General features: G+C 50.1%; 1 protein-coding gene across 1 annotated transcript; it reads right to left on the reverse strand.

Annotated features, from left to right (window-relative positions):
• Window positions 1-7,826: 7,826 nt before the first annotated feature.
• Window positions 7,827-12,503, reverse strand: LOC132589738 (uncharacterized). Its single transcript, XM_060262461.1, has 2 exons — window positions 11,790-12,503; window positions 7,827-11,435 (listed from the first exon to the last, which is right to left on the reverse strand). Exons 1-2 carry the CDS (start codon window positions 12,501-12,503, stop codon window positions 7,827-7,829), a joined length of 4,323 nt encoding a protein of 1,440 aa, XP_060118444.1.
• Between the last annotated feature and the right edge of the window lie 437 nt (window positions 12,504-12,940).

Here is a 12,940-nt window from a genome sequence, read left to right on the forward strand (position 1 = left end):
CTGGGCCCTTTACCCGAAAGCTATTATGGGGGTTCCAGGATGTGTTTCTGCCATCAGGGGTTTGGAAGACTTTTAGACCGAAGGTCTGAAATCCTATATAGGGGGAATTGGATGAATTCATTATCCAATCAAGACCATGTAAGGGCTCCCAAGCTAAGGCTCCGCCGGCCTCACGAGTGTGGGCACAAAGCCAGCATTTTGATAGATTAGCTATTTTTGACACATACTCTAGTGGAGCCCGATAGGGGTGTTCTGGGGTTTGCTCGTGGGGAAAAGGCGCCATGACCTTCCGAATGCCAGGGGAAAGAAGTTCCTTAAGTGGGCTGTAAGTCGAAGTTGGAGTGGTGGCAGGTCGCAGCACCTTTCTGGGTCGCGGCGCCTTTTTGAGCCCAGCAAAATTTACGTCCCCTGTATCAAGTAAGATGACGGTGTCGAGGGGTACCCTAAAAGCAGGGATCGTTTGGGTGGCTCTTGGAGCCGGGGTCCGGGCCCCAAGCCCCGGCCACATCCCCGGCCAAAGGTCCGGCCCTGGTGGAACAAACATCCCCCATCCCATCAATATCTCCATCCAGAACAGTAAAATAACGATGCGGGTGGTGCGCGGCATCTTTCTGAGGGGTTGTAGCCCTACTGGCTCTCTGTTGCACTTTCTTATTTTCTCTGTAGGCTATACAGCACAGCGTAATACAAATAGCAGCCAGAAAAGCAAGCGTCAAGGCTGCCCCTCCAAGCAGAGGCAAAATATAACCATAGGTCTTAAGGAACTCTGGGAGCATTTACGCTGAGGGGGGGATGATCTCTAAGAAAACTGTCTACTAACCTTTGCTGGCACAGGTGCTTCAGATAGGGATACAATACAAGAAACAAGATTATCAGAAATCCTATGCCAAGCAAAACAGCTAAGACTATACCCGCCTCGGTGTCACTCCCCTGTTCAAACATGTATGTACACAGATCTTCGCCGCACTCGGCTGTCGCTCCTCGATGGCTTTCTTCTCCTGAGTGTAGAACAGTCAGCTCCTGTGTGACTGCAGCTGGGGATCGTCTAGATGTCTGTGGAATCCTGCCGTTTCCGGTAAGCAAGGATTCCAGAGGGAGTTGCCTGTGGAACCCCACTACTTCCGGTGAGTGAGGTCCAGAGGACGGTTTCTTCGGGTAAACTTCAGTCGCAACCCGTCCCCGGGGATCTGCTGCACCTGCCAGTCAGTGGCCGCCCGCTTCAGATGCATCCAATGGATCCACCTGGGCAGTCCTTGGACCTTAACTGCAGTTGGGGTAGAAAGTAAAACAGTGAACGGGCCTTTCCACCGTGGCTGGAGCGGCTGGGCTCTCCAAATCTTTACCCAGACGGAGTCCCCGGGTTGGAACGGGTGGACCGGATTATGGACCTGCAAGGGGAGAGTCTCTAACACATATTTAGATACATCATTCATTGCTTTTCCCAGTGACTGTATCTCCTGGAACCAGACAAGATTCCCAATCTGGGCTGGGTCCCCTTTTATCCCTTTTACAATGGGTGGTGGTCGGCCAAAGACCACCTCATATGGGCTAACCTTTAGCTCCTTCTTGGGCAGGCACCGCAATCTGAACAAGGCAATGGGCAATGCGTCTGGCCACTTCAGACTAGTTTCTTGGCACAATTTAGAAAGCTGAGCTTTTATAGACCTATTGGCTCGTTCACATTTTCCTGAAGACTGTGGTCTATAGGCTGCGTGCAGCTTCCAGTTAATGTGCAGCACCCGTGACACCTCCTGCACCACTTTATGAACAAACGCCGGTCCGTTATCAGAGGAAATCATTACTGGTAGCCCCCAGAAGGGGAGAATGCTTTTTAACAAATGTTTCACCACCTCTGCCGCCTTTTCCGTTCTTGTTGGAAAGGCTTCAATCCAATTAGAATAAGTACACACAAATACAAGCAAGTATTTCCAACAACCTGCACGAGGCATTTCTGTAAAATCAGTGATAATAGATTCAAAGGGGGTTGTCCCTATGTGCTGTATACCTGGGGGACGATTTGGACCCTGCCTTGGGTTATTTTGGGCACAAGAAACACACCGAAGGGCAGCCTTTTCGCACAAACTATGCAATTTTGAAACATACACTTGCCTATCTAGTAGTTCTGCCAAGGCAGTTTTCCCAAAATGAGTTCCATCATGAGCCTGTAACACAAGGGGCCATGCTAGGGATTCAGGTACGAACAGCCTATTATCAGGTAGCTGAATCCATCCTTGTACTCGGGTTTTGGGAGCCCCTTGGGCCTCAGCCCACGCGTCCTCAGCTTTGCTATATCGGGGGCTCCACTCAGATAACTTAACCTGGAATATGGGGCAAACGGGAGTCTCCCAATTCTGCTCGACTCCTTGGGTTGCTGCCCATTTGGCAGCCTCATCGGCTTTTCGGTTTCCCATACTTACAGGACTGAGGGGTTTTTGATGAGCCCGGCAGTGCATTACGGCGACCTTTCGTGGGGCCCAAACGGCCTCTAATAATTTTAAAATTTCCGGACCGTACTGGATGGCCTTCCCTGCGGCATTTATAAGTCCTTTTTCCTTGTATAGTGCTCCATGGGCGTGCAAGGTCAAAAAGGCATACTTGGAATAATTTTTCATTAGGATGGAGAAATAGATAATCCTTTTATTTCTGTGCATTCGGTAAAAGTTTGGGGATAGTAAGGTAGTTAAAATAAATTTGGCTTTTTAGGGGGAAATTAGTTAGGCTGTGTTCCAGCTATATTGTGTTGAAATAAGTTCTGCGGAAATAAGTTCCACTGAAATAAATATCCAATCAATATGCCAGTATATGTTGCTTACATCAATTGTGTTTTATGAAGTTAACATGAAATACAAACTTTTAATTTTTAAAAAGTTTATTTAACAGTAAAGATACCTTTAAAGGGTATCTAAATTCTGCATATCGATGAAGCATTAAATAGCAGAACTTCACCTTCAAATACCCACAATATGTTTGCAGGGATAAGCGGCTGATGCTGGTTTCCGCATCATGTTTTCTGTGTAACAGTTATGAGTTGTATTTCTCCATTCCCTCATGTGCAGTGCCTGCAACTGCTTTGGATCAAGATTGTGGCATGGATGGAAAAGAGGCTGCAACCCTACACCACTTTCATGGCCTAAAATGGTCCTTGGAGGTGCTATGGGGAAACCTATAAACAAGCCTCAGATTCAGCAGGAGCTTACAGCAGCACAGCTCCTGAATCTTTCTGAGGGTTCCCCCTCCTCCTGCCCATAACAATCCCTGGATCTGGAGAATAGCCAGCCAGCCAGCCACCAGGGGCTTTGCCATGCCCCCAGCAGCAGTTCAATGTCTTTATAAACAATTTGGATGAAGGAATAGAGGAAATGTTTATTAAATTTGCCTATGATACTAAATTGGGAGGGATTGCAAATACAGTAGAAGACAGAAACAGGATACAGGATGACCTTGACAGGCTGGAAAACTGGGCTAAAATCAATAAAATGAATTTTAATAGGGATAAATGTAAAGTTCTGCATTTAGATAGGAAAAATCCAATGCATGGTTACAGGATAGGGGAGACTTGTCTTAGCAGTTTTGGGCACCACATTTTAAGAAGGATCTAGACAAGCTGGAACAGGTCCAGAGGAGGGCGACAAAGATGGTGAGGGGTCTGGAGACCAAGTCCTATGAAGAAAAGTTGAAGGAGCTGGGAATGTTTAGCCTGGAGAGGAGGTGACTGAGAGGTGATATGATCGCCATCTTCAAGTACTTGAAGGGCTGTCATATAGAGGCTGGTGTGGAATTATTTTCTGTGGACCCAGAAGGTAGGACCAGAACCAATGGGTTGAAATTAAATCAAAAGAGTTTCTGGCTCAACATTAAGAAGAACTTCCTGACAGAGCGATTCCTCAGTGGAACAGGCTTCTTCGGCGGATGATGGGCTCTCTTTCCTTTGAGTTTTTTTAAACCGAGGCTAGATGGCCATCTGATAGCAATGAAGATTCTGTGAATTTAGGGGAAGGTGTTTGTGAGTTTCTTATATTGTGCAGGGGATTGAGCTAGATGACCCTGGAGGTCCCTTCCAACTCTATGATTGTATGATTCTATGGCTCACGAAGGATATGCCAACTTCCCAGAGCTTGTTAATCTGATTGGTCTTCTGTAGAATACTAATGCCCTTGTCTGCTAGTCCTGAGTCTCCTTTTCATCCGTTCCAGGGGAGTAGCCATGTTAATCTGGTGTCAGGGAAAAACAAGCAGGAATCCAATGTATCCTCAGATTTAATAGGGTTACCAGCCTCCAGGTGGGGTCTGGATATCTCCTGGTGTTACAGCTGATCTCCAGGCAACAGAGATTAGTTCACCCAGAGAAAATGGCCACTTTGGAGGGTAGACTGTATGGCAGGGGTGTCAAACGCACAGCCCGGGGGCCAAATCAGGCCCCTGGAGGGCTCCTATCAGGACCCCAAGCAACTGGCTGTCGTCTACTTCCTTCTACCTCTCTTTTGCTTCCTTCTGCATCATAGCTTGCTTTTCCAGGCTTGCTCAATCACATAGAAGCTACAGAGCAAAACCTCTATTTTCTCCATTGTCTGAGGCTCCTCCTTTGAAGAGGAAGGGAAGAGAGAGCTTGCTTTGCCAGGCTCTCTGAATTGCACAGCAGAGCTACTAAGCCAAGCCTCTTTTCCTTTTATTGGCTGAGGCTCCTCCCCCTCTTGGTCCTCTGGGGACAGAAGGAAACAGCCAGAGCTTCCTTTGCCCAGTTTCCTGGATCACGTGGGAAATATTTTATTTATTTATTTATTTCTGTGGATTTATATTCCGCCCTTTCCCAAATTGGGCTCAGGGCAGATTCTGACATATTGTAGCGGGAAAACCCCCGCTTGGTGGTTCTTACGGATAGGTGCAAAGACAAAAGGAGGTCTGAGACGAAATCAGGAAAACAGCTCTTTATTAGCACACGTGTGGGATCAGCTTCCTAGGCATCTGCCTCAAAGGTGGAAGTCTGAACACTCGTTACAGTTGCCCGTCCTCTTTTATAGGGTTTCTCAACACAGCCAATACCTTAACACATCTCAGTTCCCCAAGTCCCTGGGATACTGACAAAAACATGCTTCGACCACAATCTATGTGGTGTACCAGTCCGTTAGTTCATCTCCCTGGGTTTATTTACCTTATATGGGCCTTCTCAGCTGTCCCTTGTTTCCTTATTGAGAATATCACCAACACATTCCTTATTGCTAAATCGCTATTATCTTGCACATATGTTCTACCTGCAGAAAGAGGAAGCTCTTCTTAAGCTTGTTGCTGGGGCTCCAGCTGTCCTGTGGTTTTCTTAAAAGGTCACTAACCCTTCGTCACTTATCTTGTTTTCTAATGCCTCAGCAAGCTGACTTCTCCTTTCCTTAAACTGCCACTAAAGACTATTTTCTAAAAGCACTGTTACTTCCCTTCATTCCAAGCACTGCTAAGCCATACATATTGATTAGATATTAATATTATTGATTCACTGCTATATTTCCCCTCTTTCAAACGGAGTTTGCATATTCCTGACCAGCCTGCTTTGCCACATATTTCTGGCGAATTGTTTTCATCATTTCATACACGGGCTCTTTATCTGAGGGTGAAAATAGCTGTTGACAACTTTTCATTATCCCTGGTAGGCAGCGGATACATCCATAGATGAGCAAGGCAGCTATTATGAACATGAGAATGATGACAAACCCATGACGTAGCCAAGAAAAATCTGGGAGCCAACTGGTCAGCCATTGGAATAGGTCTGACCCAGAGTTAAAAGTTTTATCTACTTCTTGAGCCTGTTTAACCAGGCCCCTAAGAGTTTTTACTCCTGAAAGGATCTGACCAGACTTGTTAACATAGAAACAACATACTTCTCCCAAGTAGGCACAGGCACCACCCTGCTCTGAGAGCATTTGGTCCAAGACTCTGCGGTTCTGGAGAACTACATTAGTGATACTGTCAACCTCTTTCTGCAGAGTGAATAGGGACGAGGCTGTTTTCTTGAGACCCTCTTGTAGGATGCGAGAAAGATTCCTAGTATATATCTGCAAATCAGAAACTCCCCAACCGGGTATCAGGGCACGCAGAAAGTCTAGCAGGCCTGAACTTTCCTCATAAGAACTTCGCTTTTCTCTTAAGTTGGGGCCCGTACGGGCTGTAGGATAGCCCAAGTTTAACGCCTCATGTGCCATTACATCACTTCGGAGGTGTCCTGCCACCGTTAGGTAGTCCACAGAGCACATCCCTCTCCAATGAAGGGGCAGGTATTTATAGCCTGTCTTCCCACATATCCAGTATACACCGGGGAGATCATTGTATATACCATCTAAAAGGGCATAGGAAGCGTTACACAAATCCTTGAATAAGGTCAGCGTTTTGGGGTGCTTGGTGGTATTACAAACTTGTAGATAGGCCAGACCCATTAGCCAGACAGAATCGTGTGTAGAGGGGCCGGACCCCTCTTCGAGTGCTTTCCACAACCTTCCTCGAGTGCCAATCTGTAAGGAATAATCCTTGCTACGTAGATATGCAAATGATCCGGCCACAGTGCCATTCGTTTGCCAACCAGCTTTGGTCGGATCCAGGTAGAGGACATATTCACAGTTTCTGCTCTGTAAATATCCTACATTTGGACTGGCACCACTTCCCATGCTGCACCAAGGGTATTGTCGCTGGTGTTTTGCCACAATGGGGTGTAAATCAAAAACGCTTCTACCTGGGCCCTTTACCCGAAAGCTATTATGGGGGTTCCAGGATGTGTTTCTGCCATCAGGGGTTTGGAAGACTTTTAGACCGAAGGTCTGAAATCCTATATAGGGGGAATTGGATGAATTCATTATCCAATCAAGACCATGTAAGGGCTCCCAAGCTAAGGCTCCGCCGGCCTCACGAGTGTGGGCACAAAGCCAGCATTTTGATAGATTAGCTATTTTTGACACATACTCTAGTGGAGCCCGATAGGGGTGTTCTGGGGTTTGCTCGTGGGGAAAAGGCGCCATGACCTTCCGAATGCCAGGGGAAAGAAGTTCCTTAAGTGGGCTGTAAGTCGAAGTTGGAGTGGTGGCAGGTCGCAGCACCTTTCTGGGTCGCGGCGCCTTTTTGAGCCCAGCAAAATTTACGTCCCCTGTATCAAGTAAGATGACGGTGTCGAGGGGTACCCTAAAAGCAGGGATCGTTTGGGTGGCTCTTGGAGCCGGGGTCCGGGCCCCAAGCCCCGGCCACATCCCCGGCCAAAGGTCCGGCCCTGGTGGAACAAACATCCCCCATCCCATCAATATCTCCATCCAGAACAGTAAAATAACGATGCGGGTGGTGCGCGGCATCTTTCTGAGGGGTTGTAGCCCTACTGGCTCTCTGTTGCACTTTCTTATTTTCTCTGTAGGCTATACAGCACAGCGTAATACAAATAGCAGCCAGAAAAGCAAGCGTCAAGGCTGCCCCTCCAAGCAGAGGCAAAATATAACCATAGGTCTTAAGGAACTCTGGGAGCATTTACGCTGAGGGGGGGATGATCTCTAAGAAAACTGTCTACTAACCTTTGCTGGCACAGGTGCTTCAGATAGGGATACAATACAAGAAACAAGATTATCAGAAATCCTATGCCAAGCAAAACAGCTAAGACTATACCCGCCTCGGTGTCACTCCCCTGTTCAAACATGTATGTACACAGATCTTCGCCGCACTCGGCTGTCGCTCCTCGATGGCTTTCTTCTCCTGAGTGTAGAACAGTCAGCTCCTGTGTGACTGCAGCTGGGGATCGTCTAGATGTCTGTGGAATCCTGCCGTTTCCGGTAAGCAAGGATTCCAGAGGGAGTTGCCTGTGGAACCCCACTACTTCCGGTGAGTGAGGTCCAGAGGACGGTTTCTTCGGGTAAACTTCAGTCGCAACCCGTCCCCGGGGATCTGCTGCACCTGCCAGTCAGTGGCCGCCCGCTTCAGATGCATCCAATGGATCCACCTGGGCAGTCCTTGGACCTTAACTGCAGTTGGGGTAGAAAGTAAAACAGTGAACGGGCCTTTCCACCGTGGCTGGAGCGGCTGGGCTCTCCAAATCTTTACCCAGACGGAGTCCCCGGGTTGGAACGGGTGGACCGGATTATGGACCTGCAAGGGGAGAGTCTCTAACACATATTTAGATACATCATTCATTGCTTTTCCCAGTGACTGTATCTCCTGGAACCAGACAAGATTCCCAATCTGGGCTGGGTCCCCTTTTATCCCTTTTACAATGGGTGGTGGTCGGCCAAAGACCACCTCATATGGGCTAACCTTTAGCTCCTTCTTGGGCAGGCACCGCAATCTGAACAAGGCAATGGGCAATGCGTCTGGCCACTTCAGACTAGTTTCTTGGCACAATTTAGAAAGCTGAGCTTTTATAGACCTATTGGCTCGTTCACATTTTCCTGAAGACTGTGGTCTATAGGCTGCGTGCAGCTTCCAGTTAATGTGCAGCACCCGTGACACCTCCTGCACCACTTTATGAACAAACGCCGGTCCGTTATCAGAGGAAATCATTACTGGTAGCCCCCAGAAGGGGAGAATGCTTTTTAACAAATGTTTCACCACCTCTGCCGCCTTTTCCGTTCTTGTTGGAAAGGCTTCAATCCAATTAGAATAAGTACACACAAATACAAGCAAGTATTTCCAACAACCTGCACGAGGCATTTCTGTAAAATCAGTGATAATAGATTCAAAGGGGGTTGTCCCTATGTGCTGTATACCTGGGGGACGATTTGGACCCTGCCTTGGGTTATTTTGGGCACAAGAAACACACCGAAGGGCAGCCTTTTCGCACAAACTATGCAATTTTGAAACATACACTTGCCTATCTAGTAGTTCTGCCAAGGCAGTTTTCCCAAAATGAGTTCCATCATGAGCCTGTAACACAAGGGGCCATGCTAGGGATTCAGGTACGAACAGCCTATTATCAGGTAGCTGAATCCATCCTTGTACTCGGGTTTTGGGAGCCCCTTGGGCCTCAGCCCACGCGTCCTCAGCTTTGCTATATCGGGGGCTCCACTCAGATAACTTAACCTGGAATATGGGGCAAACGGGAGTCTCCCAATTCTGCTCGACTCCTTGGGTTGCTGCCCATTTGGCAGCCTCATCGGCTTTTCGGTTTCCCATACTTACAGGACTGAGGGGTTTTTGATGAGCCCGGCAGTGCATTACGGCGACCTTTCGTGGGGCCCAAACGGCCTCTAATAATTTTAAAATTTCCGGACCGTACTGGATGGCCTTCCCTGCGGCATTTATAAGTCCTTTTTCCTTGTATAGTGCTCCATGGGCGTGCAAGGTCAAAAAGGCATACTTGGAATCGGTGTAGATGTTTGCAGTCACTCCTTCTGCCAATTCCAATGCGCGGGTCAGGGCGATCAATTCGGCCTTCTGGGCAGATGTTCCTGGGGGCAAGGGTCGTGCTTCCACAGTTTTCTGGCAGGTAACGACCACATATCCAGCATAGCGATGCTCGCCCTGCATGAAACTGCTTCCATCCGTGTAGTATTCAACATCCGGATCGGACAGGGGATTGTCCGTTAAGTCGGGTCGGCTGGAATAGATCTCGTCCATGGTCTGGATGCAATCGTGTTCCACAGGCTGATCGCTGATGGGAAGCAAGGATGCGGGGTTCAAAGCTCCGGTGACAGTCAATCGGATTCGTGGGTTTTCACACATCATGGCTTGGTACTTTGTCATCCGGCTGTTTGTGAACCAGTAGTTACCTTTGTAGTCCATCAGGGTCAGGACAGCGTGGGGCACCTGCACCTCAAGCTCGTGCCCTAGGGTCAGCTTGTCGGCTTCCTTGATGAGTTCTGCGGTCGCAGTGACAGCTCGGATGCAGCCTGGCCAGCCCTTAGCGACCGAATCTAGTTGCTTTGAGAGATAGGCTACGGGGTGCTGCCAGGAACCTAGGGCTTGAGTTAAAACACCAATCTCCACTCCCTGCCTTTCATGAACGAAGAAGGTGAAGGGTTTTTCCACATCTGGTAACCCTAAGGCGGGAGCTTCCATCAGTAGCCGCTTCAATTCCTTGAAGGCGTTCTTCTGCTCTTCTGTCCACAGGAACGGGTCCCGCTCTCCCCCTCTTGTAGCTTCATACAGGGGCTTGGCAATCAAGGCGAAATTTGGGATCCACACCCGACAGAATCCTGCTGCTCCCAGAAACTCCCGAACTTGCCGTCTTGATGTGGGCTCTGGCAGGGCACAGACAGCCTCCTTCCTTTCTCGGCCCAACGTGCGAGTCCCTTGGGATACGTGGAACCCCAAATACTTCACTTGGGCTTGACATAGTTGGGCCTTCTTTCTTGAGACTTTATACCCTGCTCTCCACAGCAATTCTAGAAGCTCGAGGGTTGCCTGGTAGCAGCGTTCCTGTCCCCGTGCAGCTATGAGCAAGTCATCAGCATACTGAATTAGGACACACTCGCCCGGGACCGCATCGAAGTCCTGCAGGTCTTGTGCCAACGCATTAGAAAACAAAGTGGGGCTGTTTTTGAACCCTTGAGGAAGGCGCGTCCAAGTGTATTGGAGCCTTCTTCCAGTGCCTTGCTCCTGCCACTGGAACGCAAAGATGGGCTGACTCACTGGGGCAATTCGCAAACAAAAGAAGGCATCTTTTAGGTCCAAGACCGAGAAATAGTCAGCCTGTTGTGGCACCAATCCCAGCAGAACATAAGGGTTTGGTACCACCGGATGAAGAGTCACTGTCTTTTTATTCACTGCTCGCAAGTCCTGGCAAGGCCGAAACTCGCCAGTACCGGGCTTCTGAACTGGGAGCAATGGGGTGTTCCAGGGGCTTTGGCACTCTTTAAGGATGCCATATTTTAATAGTCTGTCCAAATGTTTTTGAATGCCTTCTATGGCCTTCCAGGGGATGGGGTACTGCCGCAGGCGAACAGGCTGTATGCCTGGTTGAAGTTCAATGACAATGGGGGCGTGATTTCGGGCTAGGCCTGGCGGATTGTCCTCCGCCCAAACTCCTGGAATGATGGAAGCCCACTGATCCGACAAGCTTTTCTCTGGGGACGCCTGGAAGAGTCGCCATTCCTCCTCCAGAGGGCAGGTGAGCACAAAGACACCAGTGGGCTTAGCCCGGAAATCCACACTGGCCTGCCCATCTTCCTCGAAGTAGATGGCTGCTCTTAGCTTGGATAGTAGGTCTCGCCCCAACAATGGGAGGGGGCACTCAGGGACATACAGAAATCTATGCTGGACAAGGTGGGTTCCCAGGTCACAAATACGGTCTTGCAGGAAAGGTCTTGGGCCTGTCTTTCCAGTGGCCCCCGCAATGGGCACAGTCTGTCTGGTGGTGGGCGCCACCTGCGTGTTAACGACTGAGAATTCAGCCCCGGTATCAATCATGAACGATAGATCACGGCCCCCCACCTTGGTCTTGACCATGGGTTCCCCGGGGCCAAGCGATAGGGAACCCGGTCTGGCCTAATCGTCCCATGGGTCCTGGGGTCCCATAGCGGCTAGGCCTATGAAATCCATGTCTCCCATGGGTGCCCTTTGATCGTAACGGGGTTCCCGTCCTCGTCCCCTTACGGGTGGCATTCCTCCGCGACCTCTGCCTCTCCCCACAGAAACGGGAGGGGCGGCTAGGTTCCTTTGCGGACAGGTGTTACGCCAATGTCCCAATTCATGGCAAAAACTGCATTCATTTCGTGCCAACGGCGGCCTCACGGCCCCTGGCCCTTGGGGTCCCCTCTGGGGCATGGCGGGAGCCCTCCTATTATTCTGGGCGAGCAGGGCGGCCTTCATTTTCATCTTCTTGTCTTCTGCCTTTTTAACCTCTTGTTCTCGATTCACAAACACCTTTTGGGCTATTTCTAATAACTGGGTAATGTTCATGCCTGCAAACCCTTCCTGCTTCTGCAGCTTTCGTTTAATGTCTGATGCGGCCTGGCTCACAAACGCGCAGTTTACCATCCGCTGATTTTCGGCCGCCTCTGGGTCGAAAGGTGAATACAATCGGTAAGCCTCATACAGCCGCTCAAGGAAAGCTCCTGGGGCCTCATCTGGCTTCTGCAGAACCTCCCCGATTTTGCTCATGTTGGTGGCTTTCTTGGCTGCCTCCTGCATCCCAGCTATAAGGTAGCCTCTGTAAGCCCTCAACAGTCTCATATGGTCTGTGTTGTTTGCGTCCCAACTAGGGTCAGTCTCTGGGAAACTCTCCGCTAGCCATTGGGCGCGGTTTGCCACATCAGCGGGGGTGGCCTCTTCGGCCTTCTTTTTGGCAGCTCTAAGAATGCGTTGGCGCTCCTCCGTTGTGAAGAGGGTCAAGAAAAGCTGCTGACAGTCCAAATACGTTGGGCTGTGAGTCCCCATTATGCTAGTCAGGAGATTTGTAAGGGCTTCTGGCTTCTCGGTGTAGGAGGCCACATGAGTTTTCCAATTAAGAAGGTCAGCAGAGGAGAAGGGAGTATAAAGGTAGCAGCTCTGACCTCCCTGCACCTGCCCGTTTGCTCCCAGAAACTGAGGCGTCTGGACCTGCCGCAGTGGCATTACTTGGGCCACCAGGGAGCTGGGTGAGATGCTTGGGTCGGGCGGAGCCACTGCGCCCTCTATCGGGGCACCTTCCTCCCCCTCGGCCACCTGGGTCTTAACCCGAACTGCACTGCCAGGGCTCCGAACAAGCTCAAGAGGGGAACTAGGAAGGGGGGAGCTGGGGATGGAACATCCCGGAAAAGAGCCCCTTCTGGCTTGCATTTTGTTTTCAACCATGCGGGACAAAGCTGGGCTCCACCAGGGGAAGTCTCCTCCCCACGGCGTCGGACCCGAGGCTGCTGGCACCTGAGACCTTGTGACCATATGATGCTGCCTCACCCCCGCTGGCGGCGTGCCCAGTGGCGGCGGCGGCGCAGCAGGTGGAGCCGCTTGAGCTGGGGCCTGCGCTCCCCCTCCCGCGGGACCCCCGGTTTGGACCACAGGCAGGGGCGGCG

The sequence above is a fragment of the Heteronotia binoei genome, chromosome 21 (genome assembly GCF_032191835.1).
Source record: "Heteronotia binoei isolate CCM8104 ecotype False Entrance Well chromosome 21, APGP_CSIRO_Hbin_v1, whole genome shotgun sequence".
In the NCBI taxonomy this organism is placed as follows: Eukaryota; Metazoa; Chordata; class Lepidosauria; order Squamata; family Gekkonidae; genus Heteronotia; species Heteronotia binoei.

Excerpts from the sequence above, each read along its gene's own strand:
- LOC132589738 (XM_060262461.1), bottom strand. The coding sequence starts at position 12,503 with ATGCCACTGCGGCAGGTCCAGACGCCTCAGTTTCTGGGAGCAAACGGG. Across the intron at positions 11,436-11,789 it reads TTGTGAATCGAGAACAAGAG|GCCAGACCGGGTTCCCTATC; the intron begins GTTAAAAAGGCA and ends TGGGACGATTAG.